General features: G+C 34.3%; 1 protein-coding gene across 1 annotated transcript; it reads right to left on the bottom strand.

Annotated features, from left to right (window-relative positions):
- Positions 1–13,459: 13,459 nt before the first annotated feature.
- LOC120199081 (serine carboxypeptidase-like 42) lies at positions 13,460–17,497 on the bottom strand. The gene is made up of 11 exons (XM_039200286.1): positions 17,387–17,497; positions 16,915–17,181; positions 16,145–16,252; positions 15,934–16,026; positions 15,715–15,807; positions 15,316–15,401; positions 14,934–15,212; positions 14,662–14,795; positions 14,249–14,341; positions 14,064–14,181; positions 13,460–13,970 (listed from the first exon to the last, which is right to left on the bottom strand). The coding sequence occupies exons 2-11, from the start codon at positions 17,159–17,161 to the stop codon at positions 13,806–13,808; spliced, it is 1,416 nt and encodes a 471-aa protein (XP_039056217.1). The 5' UTR covers positions 17,162–17,181; positions 17,387–17,497; the 3' UTR covers positions 13,460–13,805.
- Between the last annotated feature and the right edge of the window lie 3,166 nt (positions 17,498–20,663).

The following is a 20,663-nucleotide window of genomic DNA, read 5'->3' as shown; positions in this document are numbered from 1 at the left end:
CTTTCTCATCCACAATTAACCTGCATTTTCATTGTCAAGGCTAAATTAATGTTATATATTTCATTGCTTTTTCTTTTTTTCTTCTGAAATTAGTACAAAGTGGGAGGAGAGCCCTTAGAATTATCATGGTTTCGCACTATGAATCTGATAGAGACATGGGCATTTCTGCTGAGAAAACAGGAGTTATAATGGAATAACAACCACCAGCTTTGGGAGATCCTTTCACCACGAAGGTTTCCAATCAAATTGACGATTACTAAAACCATGAACTGCAGCTAACCAACTAAGTTGCTGGTTCCTCAAATCCTGTTGGTAATCCATATCTTGATCCCAAGCCATCAGTGTCGTCCCTACCCTTCCATTCACAACATGGTTTTTACCCACTGCAGCTATGATTCCATTGATTATAGCATATTGCCCAAGCCCGCCACCACCGGAATTATGGTTGACTATTCCATTCCCCACAAAACTGTTGTCACCATTGAGAACAGTATTGTTACTTGTTGTCACCATTGAGAACAGTATTGTTACTTGTTGGTTTACACTCAAGTCATTGCCTAGAGTGCCAACCCCAACCGTAGAACCCATGGAAGTAAATTGGCTAGACATTATTTCATGAATGATTTTCTGAACAGAGCTTTGTGATTCACAAGGGTCAGTTTCACCAGTAAGAGCAGGCTGTTGGACGGGCATATTCCCCTCAGAATTAGCAGAACTCATGTGACTAGAAGCTGCCAGGGCACCATGACGAGCTTGCAGAGAATTATTATTAGGCAAGGATGTTGGAGACTGAAGTGAAGAAGGATTAGAGTGTGCTTGTGGTACAGTATTCAAGGAACGAGGAGAAAGAATCTGAACAGGATTTCCAGCATGGGGACTGCTTGCATTGTTCATAGAATTCTTCTGCCTCAAGTTCACAGAATTCTGTTGTTGAAGCTGAACAGTAGCAGCAGATGGTGACGCAGATCCTGCATTAAGAGAGTTATTTACATTATCCACACCAGCAACCTGCATCCTAGAACCCTGGTCAAAACTTTGATCGCTATTAGAACTCTGAGCAACCGTTTGTAGCTCCGGCGTCTGCTGCTGCTGTTGTAGTCGTTCCTCGGGCTGTTCAGCTCGACCTTGAAGAGTACCAGATGAAGTCCTGGTTCTATGAGGAAACTTCACCTAACTCTCTGCAGAAAAATAAAACAAATGAGATAACAGGCGCACTCAGATGTTAAGCCTAATATAAGAACAAATAAATCTAAAGCTACAAACGTATACAGTCTTTTTCCTGTCTACACTGTAATCATTATTCTGCAATCACATTGGAAATAAAGCAAAGTGATTTGCATCAGATGGAGCAAGTCTTTAACAAACTAGGTTCATAATACGAGCTAGAGAAGCTACTAAAGAGAATGATATTCTACAACATAATTGGACCACTATTACAAGAGGTATGAATAGACGGAAAGAACAGTTATCCTGTATGTGCTAAAATTACCTAGTCATTTGGACGTCAAATTGTTACCTAAATACCTATTTCAATTAAATATATGCATAAAGACGGTAATTGCCTCAAACTAATTCATTCTTACTGGGTCCAAACTTGTACTAGTGACCCCTCAAAGATCGATTTATGATTTCTTGACTCTTTATCTAGCATTTTGTATTAACTACGATCCCAGGCTTCGCCATGACTTGAACAACTTTCTTCTTTCTCTCTAATTCCATTTTAGATTCATGTTAGTGCAAAGTTATTAGCCTAACCATAGATTAATTCTACTGATGAGATTTCAATTTCCTTCAGCTTTTTGTGACCATCGGCAAGCAAATATCATCTGCTTAATTACAGAACATTATAAAGTTGACAAGAAGGCCTATAAATCTCACATTGAATATAAGATGATTGTATAACCATCACCATATGAATCTGTGCTAGTTGAATGGGAAAACCCAGTATTTTCTGTCGTCCCACTGTTTTTCCAACTTGGGAAGCTCAGTCAGTAAAACCGATGCAATGAAAAAGCCACAAAATGACCTACAAAATAGATTGATTAAAATGTATTCTAGCTTATCTCTATAAGAAAAAAATGGCTTCTCGAGAAACTCTTAAATGAAAATTGAAATTATGGCTGGATTAGCACCTTCAAACATTTGAAATTATATATTTACAAAAAAAATGCAGCTGCGAAGGTAAAAAATATATATATAAATTTAGCAAACTTACCCATGGGTCCAGTCCTTTTTTCTCTACTGTAATCAATCAAGTCTTTCACACTATTAACCACTTCAGCTATCTGTTTAAAGAAATAACAAAATGTTGCATTATGAGACTATAAATTTCAATACCATGGGTCTTTATGGAGATAAACTGTAAAACTCATCTTCACAACTTAGTTTTTCCAAGTCATACCATGATAACAAACGTTTCAGTCAACAATGTACATCACAATGACATAGTATTACACTTGGTCTTCATAAACGCAACTGCTAGAACACTCTGGTTATGCAAATACATTCAATGCCACAAGAACTTTAGAAGATTGTGGAAATACATAATTTGTAGTAGGAAAAAGAATTCCCAAGTAACATGAAACGATATAAAGGACATCGATGATCAATCTACCTTAGAAACAAAAGGAAATATTGGATAAAGAAAGAGCAATCTTGAAGTACAGAGAGAGAACACAATTAGCCATCAAATCTTTGTTAATGATAGGTGCTTGCAGTGATTCAGCTTTCCTCAAAAGAACTAGAAGCATTTGCTGGCTCATCAATTAACAAAATTGTTTTACATTTTTTCCAGCCTTTATCCAGCAGCCACTGGGAGAAAGAACCAAGTATAATATTGCACAACTTTTTTATCAACAAAATGTAGCACAAAAAGAACAAAGAAAATTTTCAGTTTAGAAATTAGAACTGTAAGAAACAAAGCACAATTAATAAACAATATATACAAAATAGACATTTGAACATTGTGAGAAAAATTCCAAAATATATGAATACATCTCCCCAGTATCCAAATTTATAGTAAGCAGACGCAGGAAATCACCTGAAGGCACTGCACATATCACTTTGTATAAACCAGATCATTTACCAATGGTAAGTCCAAGGCTTTTGCCAATTGCCGAGCTGATGCTACAAACCTAAAATTTATTAATGGTGAAATAGAAATCAATGCAAGCAGTAGAGGTCACACATATAACTTTTATTATTTAAACCAAAAAAAAAGATAAATCTACAGCAAGTCGATTCCATGTCCATGCACATTTTCCCAAGCATGTGTGAGTGTGGGTGTTACCAAGATTCATAACCAGGATCTATATAAACGGAGCATCAAGCATAAGTGAAAAGAGACTAAGGGTGTGCTTGGTTGAGTGGAAAAGTAGGACGGAAGGAAAAGCGAAAAGAAAACAAATTTTGAGTGTACTTGGTAGGAAATAAAACTGAGAGACAATCGTTTTCTATGCTCATGTATAAAAACAAATCATTTCAAATTGGGATGAAAAGGGGAGAGAAAATGTAAGCTAGATCAAAATTATGTATTTCCAAAAGCTTTGTTTTCTCTTGTCTTTTTTAACTCAACCAAACAATGAATGGAAAGATGTCAGAGATTAGTTTCTTTAATTGAAGGATTTGTAAATATTTTATTTGATTAGGATCCCTTACTCTAAGGGTTTGTATTTTGTTACTAAAAGTAGTTTATTACCTAGTTTAGAAGTTACCTAAGATAAGTTTTAGGTTTGTGTATTAATTTGTAAGTTTTTTCGCTGTTGAATAATAAGAAAGACAGTCTTTTCGACATAGTATCAGAGCCTCTCATTTCTTAGGCCTTACTATTCTTGTTGGACAGTATTTTTTATCTTTTTTTTCTTGCGAGAGTATGGCCAATACGAATGATTCAATCAGTACTTAAACTGCTCAAGAAGACACCATGAATAAAAGGAGTTACTCCAATTTGACGAGTGACTTACATAACATACAAGTCTCCTATAGGTTGAATGGTAAAAGTTACCATAAGTGGTTTCAATTGGTTCGAACTTTCCTCAAAGGAAGGGGTAAACTCGGTCACCTTCTTGGAATTGGTCCTGAGGAAGGAGATCCCAAATTTGAAGCTTGCGATGAACAAGATTCGTTAGTCATAACTTGGTTGTGGAATTCGATGGTACCCGAAATCAATGACACTTGCATGTTCCTCAGTACAACCACAGAGATATGGGAGGCTGTAAAACAAACCTATTCAAAAGTTAGAGATGCTGCCCAGATTTATGAAATTAAAAGCAAGATTTCGGCCACCAAACAAGTAAGCAAATCCATTACAGAATATTCTAACCTACTGCAGAGTCTCTGGCAGGAAATGAATCACTACCAATGCATTCAGATGAAATGCAGTGAGGATGCAACAACTCTAAAGAGGTTTGTCGAAAAAGATAAAATTTATGATTTTCTTGCTGTACTGAATATAGAATTTGATGCAGTGAGATTCAAGATTTTGGGGAATGAATATTTGCCCTCATTAAATGAGGCTATTGCTACCATTCGTGTTGAAGAAGGAAGAGGAGTGATGGTGGTCGAAAACAGCCAAGTTGAAAGCTCAGCCTTGGTTACCAGAACAATCTTTGAGAGGTCAACACGTCTAGAAAATATTAAAGATAGACCAAAAATAACAATGACAGTAAACAAAGACTCCTTTCGGTGTACTTACTGCAAAAAGCCTCGACACACCAAAGAGAAATGCTAGAGGCTACATGGGAAGCCTCCTTCAACAAATATAAATTTCACGGAGAAAGAAGGCTTAGCAAGAGGACAGAACATAGCTTTTGCAACCAGACAAGTGGCTAAAGAGTCAGATGAACAATCTGTTGAGTTCAACCGAGAAGAAGTAGAAAAGTTGAAAAAACTTCTAGAATATTTAGGAGAACCATTCTCTACAGGTACACGCAATTTGGTCTTCTCAAATATACCCTCTTCTTCAACTCAAAATTCTAATGCCTCCACCTACATATCTACACTAAACTCCTAGGTAATAGACTCAAGAGTCACTGATCATATGACCAATCTCTAAATTTCATCACCTATACACCTTGTCCTAGCAACAAGAAAATTACAGATGCAAATAGTACTATGGTAACAATTGTTGGTCAATGAGATATTGCCATTAGTAAAACTCTTCTACTTAAAAATGCTCTACATGTGCCAAAGTTGTTTACTAGCCTTATCTCTATACCAAAACTTGTTAAAGATACTAATTGCAGTGTTCTGTTTTATCCAACACGATGTATTTTTCAGGAGCAAAAAAAAAAGAGGATGATTGGGCATGCTAGGGAAATAAAAGGCTTATACTATCTTGCGATCCTTCGTAGACCAGCTAGTGTTTTGAATACTCAGCCTTTGTCTTTTTTATCTAATTCTACAGCCAACAAAGACCGAATATGGCTACATCATTTTCGCCTTGGTCACCCACTTTTTAGACTTTTAAAAACTATGTTTCCTTCTTTATGTAAAACCATAAATATTGATGAATTTCATTGTAAAGTTTGTGAACTTGCAAAACATAAATGTTATTCTTTTCCAACAAGTAATAAAAGAATCAGTCATCCCTTCAATCTTATTCATAGTGATGTTTGGGGGCCCTCTACCATTCCAAACATAACTGGGGCTAGGTGGTTTGTATCTTTTATAGATGATTGCAACAGAGTTACTTGGATTTATCTTCTGAAACAAAAGTAAGATGTTACCTCTACCTTTAAAACTTTTTACACCATGATTAAGACTCAGTTTGGGGCTGAAATTAAGAAAGTCAGGTCTGACAATGTCAGGGATTACTTTAATCAATTCCTATCTCCTTATTTCTTAGACAAAGATATTATACATGAGTCATCTTGTGTAAATACTCCCCAAAAGAAAGAAAGAATGGACACCTCCTTGCTATAACTAGAGCCCTTTTGTTTCAAAATAATGTCCCTAAAAATTATTGGAGGAAGCTCCATTGACTGCTATTTCTCTGATAAACAGAATACCCTCTAAAATCCTTTCATCCCAAAGTCCTCTTCAAACCCTTATCAAATTCTTTCCAAACTTCAGTCAATCTCTTCATCTACAACCAAGAGTATTCGGGTGTGTTGCTTTTGTTCAATTCCACTCTCAAAATCGAGGTAAACTTGACCCAAGGGCTTTGAAATGCATATTCATTGGTTATTCATCCTCTCAAAAGGCTACAAGTGTTATCACCCATCTACCAGAAAATTCTATACTTCTGCTGATGTTACTTTTGTTGAAAAGGAGAGTTATTTTACTGTTCTTTATCTTCAGGGGGAGATATCTTTTAGGGAAGATAAGGAAGAAGAAACAGACCTTTTTTTACAGCCCTTCTTGATCAGCCTTCTATTACTCCTACTGCATAAATATATCATGGTCAATCATCTTCTCCTATTCCTACTTCATCTTCTCCTCAAACTCCTCAACCAATCATTAACATATCACAGCCTAATATTCAAGATGATATTTGTCCCTTAAGAACCTATTCGAGGAGGAAGGCACCTATGCAGGTTGAATCATTCCCTTCTCCTGCTCCTACTCCTATTCTTATACAGCTTAAGGTACATCCTGAAACTTCTTCTGAACATAATGATAATGACAATGTTATATCTTCCTCTAAACATAATGACAATGCTTCTGATTTTGAATTTCCCATTACCATTAGAAAAGGAAAAAGAACTTGCACCACTAAACATCCCTCCTATTTGTTTATGACTTACAAAAACCTTTCACCCAGCCACATAGCATTCCTTACTAGCCTGAATAATATCACTATTCCAAAAACAACATTAGAGGCATTAGAAAATGAGAACTGGAAAAAGGCTATGAAAGAAGAAATGGAAGCACTAGAAAAAAAAAACAAGACTCGGGACTTAGTCAAACTGTCAAAAAAAAAGAAAACAGTGGGATGCAGGTGGGTCTTTACTGTAAAATACAAGTCCAATGGCTCTTTGGAAAGGTACAAAACAATATTGGTGGCAAAGGGGTACTCTCAAACCTATGGAATTGACTATCTTGAAACATTTGCACATGTTGCAAAGATGAACACAGTGAGGGTCCAGTTTTCTTTATCAGCTATCCAGGGATGGAATCTGCAACAGTTTGACATCAAAAATGTCTTTTTACATGGAGACATTGATGAAGAAGTGTACATGGATATTCTACCTGGATTTGCTTTAACTATTGGACAGAATGTTTGCAGATTAAGGAAAGCTCTATATGGACTAAAAAAGCCCCCAAGAGCTTGGTTTGGGAGATTTACCAAAGTAATGCTAGGACAAGGCTTCAAACAGAGCCAATGTGATCATACTCTGTTTGTGAAACACTCTTCTTCAAAGGGAGTAACTATATTGTTGGTGTATGTAGATAAAATTATTGTTACATGTAATGATTCAGAAGTATTTGGTAACTTAAAGAAGTGCATTGTAAAAGAGTTTGAAGTAAAAGAACTTGGAAGATTAAAGTACTTTCTTGGTATTGAGGTGGCACACTCACAGCAAGGGATTTTTATATCTCAACAGAATTATACTACGGATTTGTTGAAGGAAACTGGAAAACTGGGATGTAAACCAGCAGCAACACCCAAAGAAATCAATCATAAGCTTGGAGACTCAAAAAGAGGGTGATATGGAAGTTGATAGAAATTCATTTCAGAGACTGGTGGGAAGACTCATCTCTTTGTCACACATCAGACCAGACATGGCATATGATGTTGGGGTTGTGAGTCAATTCATGCACAACCCTAAAGAATCACACCTAAGGGTTGTAGTTCAAATCTTACAGTACTTGAAGGGCACACCAGGCAAAGGAATTATGTTCAAAAGAGATAAGAAATTGACTATGGAATCATACACAGATGTAGACTATGCAGGATTAATAGTTGATAGAAGATCAACCTCTGGCTACTGCAACTTTCTTAGAGGAAACTTAGTTACTTTGAGAAGTGAAAAATAGAATGTGGTGGCTAGATCCAGTGCAGAAGGTGAGTTTCGAGCCATGGCATTGGGAATTTGTGAGTTATAATGGCTGAAAATTATTTTAGAAGACTTAGCTCATAATCCAGTTCAACATGACAGAACAAAACATGTTGAAGTGGATAGACATTTCATAAAAGAGAAACTTGATAGTGGTTTAATCTGTACTCCCTATGTAACCACTGGAAATCAAGTTGCAAACATACTTACCAAGGGACTACCTGGTAAAGACTTTCAGAAGTTAGCAGGCAAGCTGAGGATGGAAGACATCCATGCCCCAGTTTGAGGGGGAGTGTCAGAGATTAGTTTCCTTAATTGAAGGATTTGTAAATATTTTATTTGATTAGGATCTTTTACTCTAAGGGTATGTATTATGTTACTAGAAGTAGTTTATTACCTAGTTTAGAAGTTACCTAAGATAGGTCCTAGGTTTGTGTATTTATTTGTAAGTTTTTTCACTGTTGAATAATAAGAAAAACAATCTTTTCGACAAAAGAAAATTACTTTTTCTTTCAATTTTTACATCTTTCCTACCAAACACATATAGGGATGGCAAAAAAACCCAAAATAGACGGATTCTGACATGATCTGATAGGATCATTTTTTTAAATTGGGTTTTGGGTCAGGTATTTTTGTTAAATTTTTTGGGGTCAGGTTTAAATGAAACCCGCCTCCGTCTGCCCCAATATATTTAGTAAAGTACCCTTTTCTCTAATTTTCTAATTGTTTTTAAATAATATATATAGGAGTTTTTGTCAAAATTCCTGGGGTCGGGTTATGCTTCAACTAAGTCGGGTCGGGGCAAGCAAAAATCCGCACCGTCACATTGCCATATCTAAGCTCATCAACGGAAAAAACAAATATATTTTTCATCTTTCTATTTTTCTACTACTACAATTTTCCATCCTTCAAATTTTCTTTCACTTAACCAAGCAAAGCAAAAATTACAATCCTCAATCCTATGAAACACGCAAAAACGATGTTGATTAAGGGCATGTGTGAACAAAGAAGAACTTTGGACGTACACAGCTTTTCTTTGGACTGGTTTAGAGCCTTATTTAAGCTAAAAATTATATTATAAATAAGTAATTCATATATCTATGATATTTAAGAGAAAGCGGTTGCTTCCATTCTATGTTGTCTTTTCTTCATTGCAAACATTATTATTATGAAATTTTAAGGTTCACTAGAAGTTGAAGATCTGAATTTAAGATCCTCATTGTAGGTTCTTGTGCTATTTTATTTCAATTTCAGTTCAGATAACTGTGCAAAAGTTTCAATAATCATCCAGAAGGACAACCGTCCTCTCTCATCTAATTAAACCTTAAAACCACATCCATTTTTTTTATGTTCCCAAGTAACAAACATTTCCAAAGTTTTGTTGCCTACGCTGTGTTTGCACCAGTAGCATGCCCTTGCATACCATGAAAGATATATTTATAAGCAATGGTACCGAGTCATAAGTCTTAACTATACGCCATTATAAGAATCCTCTAAGACACCTTCATAGCAGATTATCTAATTAAGAACACCAAAAGTATGTCCTCAAGGAAGAGCAAGTAGGAACAAAGAGGTTTCAAACTGTATATATTATTATATTTTCAAAGCTGCAAATCAGATGCCTATTTTCAACTATCAAAAATGAAGTGTATTGCATACCAAACGAAACAGGAAAATGTTTTACCCAAATGAAAAGAATTTCCAAACAAACACAACTGGCAACATCAATACATGTGTTGTGATTGATACAGCACATATCCCTAGGTCATCAGTAAGCAGAACACATATGGCATGCACACTATAAGAGTAAAAAGGAAGGAAGGAGAGAGTTACCAAGCCAACCACCAAATAGAACCAAAATAATAGTTCATTGAGCGACAGACCCAAGCTCCAAACAAGTAGTAATAAACAAAACAAAAAATAACCAGTAAAGATTATATTAAAGAGAAAAAGGATTTACACCTGATTTAGAGAAGATAAGAAAGAAGAAAGATGAAAATCCAGCATCATCGTTCATAGTTGAGCGTGGGAATCGAGCTTGTTTTAATTAGGTAAACAAACCAAATAAAGTAAGCTCAAATAGTTCAATTTTTATCTCAAATCAAGCTCAAGCTTTTAAAATGGAATTTGATTGACCTTGACCTGAGTTTATTTCTGAGCCGAGCTCAAGATTCTTATTGTTTGGGTTAGGCTATGCTCAATTACACCCCTAATAAACAACAATGAGAGATTACAACATCATTAACAGTCTTTAACCACCATAGAGACGGAGACTTGTATTATCTTTGAGAGGACGAAAATGACGGAATGATATATGCTGCCATGAAGAGTTTCACTCATACCGCTCTATTTGATATGATTTAAATCAACCAGGCTCCATAGGTTTTATACAGTTCAGGCATACTATGCCAAGTCAATAGCATATATGAGACGTTTTCAAGTAATAGAGAAAATATTTGATCACAGCCTGAGGTATCAACAATTTTCTAGGGACGATTTCTTCATGACGTCGAGCACAAAATTCCCAAGAGCATATATGATGAAAAGGGGAAGAAAAAAAAAGGGAAATGAACTAAGTTAATAAGGCCTCAAATTTTTCAAAGTTAGTAAAAAACCATAACTTCATTTTGTAACCTTCAGATCTGGTGAGAAAACTATCCGAAGCTGACCATCACGAACAACACGAAGTTGCTCAAAAACACTTTCTTGTATTGCTTTTGAGTAGTCCAACACAATTTGGCCAGATGGATTCTGATACTCACGGTGCATATCAATGTATAAAAGTTCTTCCAAAGTACCACTCTCATATTTAATTCTAAAAAGCCTAGGGAGAACCTCGAAAGTCTCCTCTAAAAGCACAGTAGAAACATATTAGATATATAAGAGTGATTAATATATTAACCTGAAGAAGCAAATGCATATTAATGTAGGCCAAATTAAGATGACAATCAAGTACGTTCACAGCCCCAAAGAAAGATGGCAAACTAGTAGATTGACTATAACCTTAAAGACAGATGAACAACAACAAAAAAGGGGGGAAAATGTGGGGGGGGGGGATAACATACCAAAAACCACGACCTGGCTTCCGATTGCATATTTCACACTGCAATACATCCTGTAATGTTTTTACAAGAGTTCAATTATCCTTTGCATTCACACCTCACTATTGAGACCTCCCCTTATCAAAAAAAAAAAAAGAACAGAAATAACCCTACACTCTACAGGCAAAGATACCGATGACATCCACAGGCCAAAAAGACTGAATAGAAATTTCATTTTAAGCCTACACTTAACAAACATTAATGAGGGGACATAGCAAACTACCAAAGATACAAAGTTCCAAAGATGATAGACCTCATTCAATTTTAAAAGATGCCAATTGAAAGATGTTCAGACTTCAGTGTTGGAAGTTTCAGCAAGATTTTCTCAGAGACAGACCTGAGGGAAAACACCAGTTGTTTGGCGTCCATTTCCATACATTGAAACACACCACTTCTTTTTGGCATTGGGAGCAAAATACTCAGCAACAAATTTCCTCCAAAATTCAATGTTGTTGTCCTACATGAAAAAAATGGAAAGTTACATCCACAAAGCCATTGACTACATGTGGAAAATAGATATTCACAACATGGAGATCTTACATCAGGTCTATGTCATTGCTGATACATGTAACACATCAGACGCCGAGCACACATCCCAGGCTCATACACCGGTTTCACAGGTAATCTCAAAGGCAAAGTCTGCTGGAACTGTTGTGATAATTGAGTCCTTTGGTGAGGCAATGCTTTCAAAAGTTGTTGTTGGTGTATCTATCTGCAAAAGTGTTTGTCGATTCAAAAGATTAATTTGGGCAGCAGCAGCAGCATCTTGTGAGGGCTGTCGTGACATCTGCAGTAACTGCTGCTGCTGTTGATGATGCAAAAACAATGATTGATCTGAATGGTGGGTTCCGTTTTTATCTGTGCCATAGTTCTCATAGGTGGGATTTGTTGTGGTTCCACTTTCACTGGAGCAAGATTTTGCAGTGATTGCAACTTCTGTTGCTGCTGGACATACTGATCATTAGTCCCTTGTGGTTCCGATGTGATGGCCCCAACACCAGCCAACCCTCCTCTAATAGATTAAAAATGTTGCTGCTGCCCTAGATGGCTATCGTGGGGGGCAGAGAACTGTTGCATTGCTTGTTGACCATGTTGTGGCTCAAGTTGTTTGGATTGCTGCTGATCTGGTAAAACATGGTTGCCAGAAAGGTTTGGAAATTGCTGACCTTGAACTTGACCAGATGAACCAGTGTTAGAAATGTTTAATGGCAAAAGCAATGATGTGGAAGCATTAAACCCCATTCCATATACTACATTTGAAAGTGGATCGGACTTAGCGCAGGAGTCAATTCCTACATGCTGCCTAGTTCCAGGACTGGACAGCTGAGAGTTCGAACCTCCATTTCCGAAAGACTGATCAAGAAGAGAAGATGGCGCATTCCCAAGCATATTTATATTATTAAGCTGGGAAGAAGGCCTAGACGGTACCATGTTTCAAGAACCACTCAATAACAAACACTCACTATACCGCAACAACTATCCAAAACAACATGAATCAATTGAATAACTACGGTTAGCAATGCAGCTGTAGGGCACAAGGCGATTATCGGTTTATCCTGACTTGGATGCAAGGTGAGTCATATCACACATCTTGTGCACAAATAAGGTGAAGTAAGTTCTGTGCCTAAGCATAAAGTTTCCGGTTCTACAATGTAAGAGGCCAAGACCAAAGAAAACGGAAGACCATGAAGGAGTTTGATTCTGAGCATTTCAAAGTCGCACTCATCCATAAGCAAAACTAGAATAAGTTTCACATGCATCCCTCTATACAGAACAAGAATTTTCAGATCAGCTTGAGCATAATCCCTTCTAAAATAAGATAAATAACAAATAACACCCAAAAAATGAAAACTTTCACCAGAGAACTTAACTCTAAAATCCCACCAATCATAAAATCAGAACTCAAATCTCAAGAGCTCACGAAGCGAATAAAAAACCAACAAAATTATAGTTAAAATTTTAAAACAACTTCCCAAACACAAAACTTGAATCTCAAAAAAAAAACTGATGCTCAAGTAAATATAGACAAAAAAAACAACTAAACCATCTCGAGTTCTTAATGGAACAAATCAACCATCCAATACATAGACCGAGTAAAAACGAGTTGAAAACTTACCAGAGTCAAAAGTTCCCACAGTTACCGTCGAAGAGAAACAAAGCAAAAAAGGGGAGAAAGCTCCCTAATCTCTAAGGGAAATGTGCTACCAAAAATGTTATTTTTTTTTTACCTAAAACATTAAATAATAACATTTTCGGTAATGTCTTTCTTTAGTCATATATTAAGGTTGTCGTACGACAGAGTTTCCCGTGTTCAATTGTCCGTGCGGACGCCATATTTCTATTGAATCGGATTAAATTTCATTTTGGGTAAACTATACAAATGGGTCACTAAAGTTTAAGGATCTTGTTTCACTCCCCACTGTATTTCAAAAATTTACAAAACAATCATTAACCAAATTACATTTTCCACAATCTAAACACCAAGAACATATCGTCTCCATCAAGTGAATCACAGTCTGGTCATCCATTTCAATCAGATGAAGGATATAGTCCTACAATCAAACGATCCTGTCTGTCTCGGCTACCTTTTTTTTTTCTTTTTACGGAGACACCCTTATTTCCTTATTACCTTTCAGAGATGAGCCAATTCTAAGACATCAAATAACTTGGAACTCTATCACACTCTTGCTGTTCGGTGTGCGGTTCATAAAGGGGGAGTTCTTGTGGTATTCGGTAGTCGTCGACCATTTACGAACGAACTGAATAGATGCAAGGCTCTTGATGGTTGTGCAAATGGTACCATATGTGCAGCCCCCCTCACAGTGGCAAAGGTCAACAAATTTCCATATTCAGTCACCCAACCTCCGACCTAACCCAAAAATATAGACCCAAGTAAATGCAGAAAGTTGCATACATTAAAAACACAACTCTTTACACATGTTGTTGACATTGCATTAAAAACCTGGTATTTGTGAAACCATGTTCCGTATGGGACTGTAATCTTGAACTTCAAATCATGAGCTAGTTCACGAACCAGTGTTCTCGACCCAAGCAACGGCACAACGGAATCTTGATCCCCACTGCAATCCTAATATGTTACAGCATCTACGCTACATGCTGAATAAGATAAGTGAATCGGGGTCTTACCTGAATATCCAGACAGGAATGCCATTTTGGATGATATTTCTTAGAATAGGAAGGATGTTTATGTCACCATCCATGTCAGTGTACTTTAATTGACTGTTCAGTGCAGAAAAAAAATCATCATGGAGTAAACAAGACTTGCATGAAAAGCAAAATATAAAGCATGTCACTGACTTAAGATACCATAGTTCATAAGATTAATAAGGTACTATCCTTTGAATAAATGTTGCAGGTGGTAATCCTTATCCATGCATAACTGAACTCCCTAACACAGTATTCTTTCAAGGGTGTCGTAGTTAACTTGGGATTATTTTTACAAAGAACAAATGGACATAGTTAAGACAAGGTATGCAGTCATTTCCATGTTGCAGTTCATTATTTCTAAGGATGGAAGAGGATGGTGTGAATCTGCCTACCCACTGCACATACTCCACGGATAAGGTAATTTGGTGCGATTGGCATGAAGTGCCATCTGAACCTCAGGGAGGTTGAGGTAGAAACGCCTCTCCAAGTTCATACACACATCAACTCCAATACTTATCTTAGTGGCCTGTGGATATCACAAAACGAATTCATGTACAAGTGAATGAATAAAAGAATCCTGGGTTTAATGCGGTTGGTTCATGGAACAATTCTTAAGAAGTCGTAGCCTTTTTTTTAACCAAAACAAAGGGAAAGGAAGTATTACCATTTTCCGCAATCGCAATTCTTGTTCCACTATAGATGGATAACAAAAATCTAGGATAACATCATAACTGTTTATATATTCACCAACAATGCGATTTGCTTCACTTATGGCCTTGTTGCAGGATCTGGATACATTATGAGGACTGTCAAAGGTATAATCATTGAAATCACATTCATTCATGATGATAAGGCCGATTTCATCTGAAATCATCCCATGTGACCAGAAGAATTCATATGTTGCCGGAACATCCCTGTCAAGTCTGAGAAGCGGATTCCCAATCTAAATCAGAAGAAATAAAGTAAAAATTTTAAACAAATCACAGTTGAATGTTTAACTTTATGTTTCTTATCAAAAGTATATAGGATAGTGCAAGTTGTCTTACAGCAACTCCTTCAATGTTAAACTTAAAACCAGTTGAATGTGCATTATGGTCCAGTAGAACTTCAGCCAACTGTGGTATGTAATGCCCTGTATGACGAGATGTATAACCATGTAATGAAGATGTAAAACAATATTCTATTTTGATATAGTAAACGAGTTGGGATTGACATAGAAGACACTTTCCAAAGTGTTTCTTGTAAAGTAAACATTTCTCTTGAGATAAAACAAAGTGGCAGATTTGCCTTAGGATTAGGGAATTGGTGTAAAGAGATGCCTAGTATGATGTAACTGCTTCCTCTTATTGTTCATTTTCATAATAACTCGTGCGCAAATCGGATGAATAACTAATGTGCTTGCACGTGGATTTAGTATTAGGTGATTAATTATCTAAAAAACTTACCTGCATAACTTTCTCCAGTAAGAAACAGTTTTCTGGACTTGAGTTCTGGGAACTTCTCATACCATTTCATCATGAAAATATACATATCCTTGGCTGACAATAACAGAAAACTTTGAGTTCAGATCAAATTTTTTTCTCTCCAAAACTGATAATTTCAATATCTATCAGTGAAGTCTGTTGCTGGAATCATCCTAAAACAAGTTGAAGAAATCAAAATACCAGTGGAAGCATCCCCACGAATTAAATCTGAAGAGGTATTTGAGTAAGACCATCCTACACCAACAGGGGACTCAACAAACAGGAGATTTGACACTATTAAGATAAGAAAATGAAGAAAGTGAGAAAAACATAAATGTGACCAACATTTGTGCTTATTAGCAATCAAACACTGAAATTCATCCCATTTGAATGTGATGAACATGCTTTATACCTTTATTCCATGACATTAAATTCCTCCGAAGGCTTCGGCCATCGCCCCTAGGATAAAATGGACCCAGTTCAGTAAAAGCACCCCCACCAACGGAGGAACACCCTGGCCCTGAAATGGAATTTGAAGGTAAGACTATAAACAGATAAACATCCCTAATTGCTGGACCACGATATATCATAAATCTCTCTCAAACATGAATAAATTCATAATGCTGAAGGTTTGTAAGCCTCAACATGAATGAGACATGTAGCAGTAGCAGTAGCTTTAGCAGTAGCAGGCTCCCTTGCCCCGAAATTCGAAGCTACGGATAAGGGTATACTCGATATTTTTTTAGAGGTTTTTTTCATATACTATGGGATATCATATTATTATACCATGTTTGAATATTTGTGGAATATGAGTATCAATTATTGGTATTTATGAATAAATCTGGGTAACTTTGGTATTAGATTATGCAGTTGGTTTCTATTGGAAGAACGCAATCTCAAAAGATACTCTTTGGGAAATAAGTTAATAATGCCCAAGCATTGGTAAAAGGAACCAAAGTACAACAATAAAGTCATCTACAGCAAACAAAAAACAGTTAGAAAACAGCTAGAAAACAGTGAAAGAAGAAAAGAATGGAAGTGCTCCCCGATCAAAACAGTCAACAATGCCAACATATTTCACGGTAAAAAACATAATTTTAGTGGACAAATCAACAAAAGTTTTCAAAAACAATGGCTTAAGAATCGAGCTTCAAGGAGAGTAAAATAAGCTAGCAAGCAAACCTCCATTGAGCCAGAGAGTGAGTGGCTTGTTGGCAGGGTCTTTCTCAGCTTCAACGAAGTAATAGAACAAGCTTCTCCCGGCTTTGACATCCACATCAACGTACCCAGCATATTGCTTAAACCCAACCGGCGGCTGACCCGGTAATTTCACCACCAGATCCTCCGCCGGATACCCTTTCACCCCCATCACCACCGCCGCCAATGCAAAACTAAAAAATACCCCACCATACTCGTTCCACCTGCCCATCTCAAAATACCCTTTTTTCCCTTCACACAGATGAATTACATTTACACTTCAGAACAGTATTATATAGGCAGGAAACACACACAAAAAAACCCAAATTTTTTTAAAAAAATGAATAAAGTGAGGAAAAGGAAACAGAAACTATATTTACAATGATGATGATGATAAACATAAGCAATATGTTTATCCTATATATAGTATCATATAAATTTCGTTGCATATACTTACAAGAAGCACGTGAATTCTGGGTTTGCTTTAACAAAAAGGTAGCTTCTATAGAGTTTTAATAAATGAAAAAGCGACTGAATTGTGCTCCATATAGGAACTTGCTATAAAGATATTTATAGAGGTTTGAAGTGAGGAAGATGCTTTAGAGTTACAGTTGTTGCCAAGCTGTGTTACCGTTCACTACTAACCTATCCTACCGTCTTTTCTATGAGGGGAAAATGCAAAAGTTAATAATCCTTTTATAAATAAATTTTACTTTTAAAAAAATATTTTGTATCTAATGATAAAAAAATTTAATATTATAAATATTAAATATTTTCTCATCTTTTATTCTAATGATACTAATGTATTAACGGTTAACTTCACATTTGGTCCATGTTATTTATATATTCTTTTAATTTAGTCATACTTTTAATAAATTTAACTTAATTTAGTCCTACTTTTAATAAATTAAAATAAATTTAATCCTCCAATCAAATGATACCACATGTCATGTCAGTGTCATTGTTCGGTTAGAGGACTAACTTTATTTTAATTTAATATATTTTTTCACCAATCAAAGAGTGGCATGTGTCACTCTCTGGTTGAAAAAAAACAATGGAAAGCAAATTGAGGCAAAAAACATTCAAACCTTGGTCACTTAGGAAACTAAACATGTATTCAACCATTAAGTCAAGATCATTGTTTGGTTTAAGGTATACAAGATGATGTATATATTTTGTATCTTAGTGTATAAATATTTAAATTCATAATATTTTATATATATTAATTTAAAATATTTTTTATATTAACTTATTAAATATATTTTATTATTAACTTATTTTAAAAATATTTTATTTTATATTCATTTAAAAATATATATTTTATGTTGAAATTTATTTAAAAATATGATTAAATTAAGAGAATGTGTAAATAATAGGGACCAAATGTGTGATTATATCATTTATCACGTCACATATTTCGTTAATTGTTAACATCAGTTAACTCGTGATGACCACATCTTACTTAAATAAAAATAACCATATCTTAATTAAATAAAAACAAAAGTGATCATATCTTTTCTTTTCTTTTTTTGAAATTAGTAATCAAAGTAGACAAAACAAAAACATAAATCTTAAACTCTAACTTAGAACCTTAAACAATAGTACAATTAAACAATTCTGATAGTCAAATTAATAAAGAAATCTTGCATAAAAGAAAATAATAAATTGAGTCTACTACAATAACTACAAAAGTAATCATTAAGCCTAGAATTATTAATATTATTTAAAAAAAACTAACTCCATAATGTGTCATAACCATTTTTTAAAATATTTAAAATTAATTATGACTCAATATATAATTTCGTAACTACATAAAATAGATCATTGTACATATAAAACCTTTTAAAAAATATTTTTAGTGTATGATTATTTGGAATTTAAATTAAAGAAATTAAAATAGAACCTATGAATGATCAGTTGTTTTAACAAAATGGTAGGTTAGATTTAAAAAATTAAATATTTGAATATTGGCATTTTAAATTTAAATAAAATAAATTAAAAATATTATTTCATAATAGATTTTGTAATACTCGAATTATTAATTGAACTACAGTTCAACAAATATATATATATATATATATAGATAATTATATCAATGATTGTGAATGAAATATCAAAAAAATTAGGCTTAATATAAAAATAAACACATAAACTATACTTAAAATTAACTTTTGGTGCCTAAAAAAAATTCGCTAAAAATAGGTTCCTAAAGTTTTATCCTTTACATTTTTATGTGTCTACCGTTAAAAAAATCGTTAAATGATATGTGTCACATCTATATTTTTAAAAAAATATATTTTTAAATACTATTTTATTTTTTTTAAAAATATGGACTTGACACGTATCACTTAACATGTTTTTTAACGATAGACACCTAAAAGTGTAACGGAAAAAACTTTAGACACTTATTTTTAACAAAAAAATTCTTTTAACACTAAAATATTTTTCGAAGCATTTTTTAGACTCTTATTTTTTTATTAAGCCATAATATTATAAAAAAAAACAAAGTACGCTAGACACACTACATATATGAAAATCCATTGAAAACATAGAAAATAAATCTTATATATAATATTTGTTGTTTTAGCTTTTTTTTTTCCTCTAAAGAATGAAGTGTTTTTCGACGGAGAATTTTCTTATAACATAATTTACTACATAATTATAGGGACGTCCAAATTAATTCGATATTGTTAATTATAACCGTTAATCGATTTAATCGTTATATTTTATAGATTAATTAATCGAATTATTAAGGTTTAATGGTTTTAGTTAACTGAATTACGAAAAATTTTAGTTAACAATTACGGAAATAAAATTTGATAAATGGTTAACTATTGGTTAACCGTTAATAAATTATAACTAATTAATTATATTTTTAGATAATTAAACTATAAATAAAATCAAAATGATTCTTTCCTATTTTTTGAATTTTCATGTTTATCTTTCATAGAAACACATTAAATTAAATATAAATGGAAAAAAATACTTTATTTTAAACTACAAAACGTAAATGTGTACGTAAGATTTTAAGTTGCAGAAGAAAAAATGAATATACCTCATAATATATATATATATTCGTAAATTTTATGAAATTTTAAAACTTTCATGTTTGTGTTGTAATTGAAAAAAAAAATTAACAGATTAATCTGTAATTGAACCATTAATAAAGCTTACTCATTAGCAGTTAATCGTTTATTAATAGCTAGGATGCGATTAAAACAATTTAATAATCGTTATAACGATTAACCCATATTTCAGACTAAACAATACGGTTAACCAATCATGAACATCCCTACATAATTATACTTATATACAATATTAATTGATTTATATACTATCAAAATCTTTAATTAATTGTTTATCAAAAGATAATTAATTAAATTAGTATCACTTAATCCCGAATCAAACCCAAGTAAATATTTTATATAATAAAAATAACTCTAATTAATATATAGATTAAAGATACGGCTCGGCATCTTCTAAACTCGACAGTGGATAAAAAAGATTCTCATAAAAATTGAATAAATAAAATAAAAAGATAAAAGGGCCTAGAGAATTTTTGCAGTAAAAAAAGCATCTATTTCGACCGAGCTTTTAGCTGCTCCATGCAATGCAAGTCGCGTTAAATTTTGTTTGCATTCGCAGTTGTGGGGAGTGTAATGCACGGACCAATGATTAAGTAGATTTTGAATGGAATCTCTCGAGGCAGCTCTATTCTATTTGTTTTCTTAGAA

Source organism: Hibiscus syriacus, unplaced genomic scaffold (genome assembly GCF_006381635.1).
Source record: "Hibiscus syriacus cultivar Baekdansim isolate YM2019G1 unplaced genomic scaffold, ASM638163v2 tig00005294_pilon, whole genome shotgun sequence".
Classification (NCBI taxonomy): Eukaryota; Viridiplantae; Streptophyta; class Magnoliopsida; order Malvales; family Malvaceae; genus Hibiscus; species Hibiscus syriacus.
The sequence above is the reverse complement of the archived record's forward strand: the minus strand, read 5'-3'. Positions and strand labels throughout refer to the sequence as shown.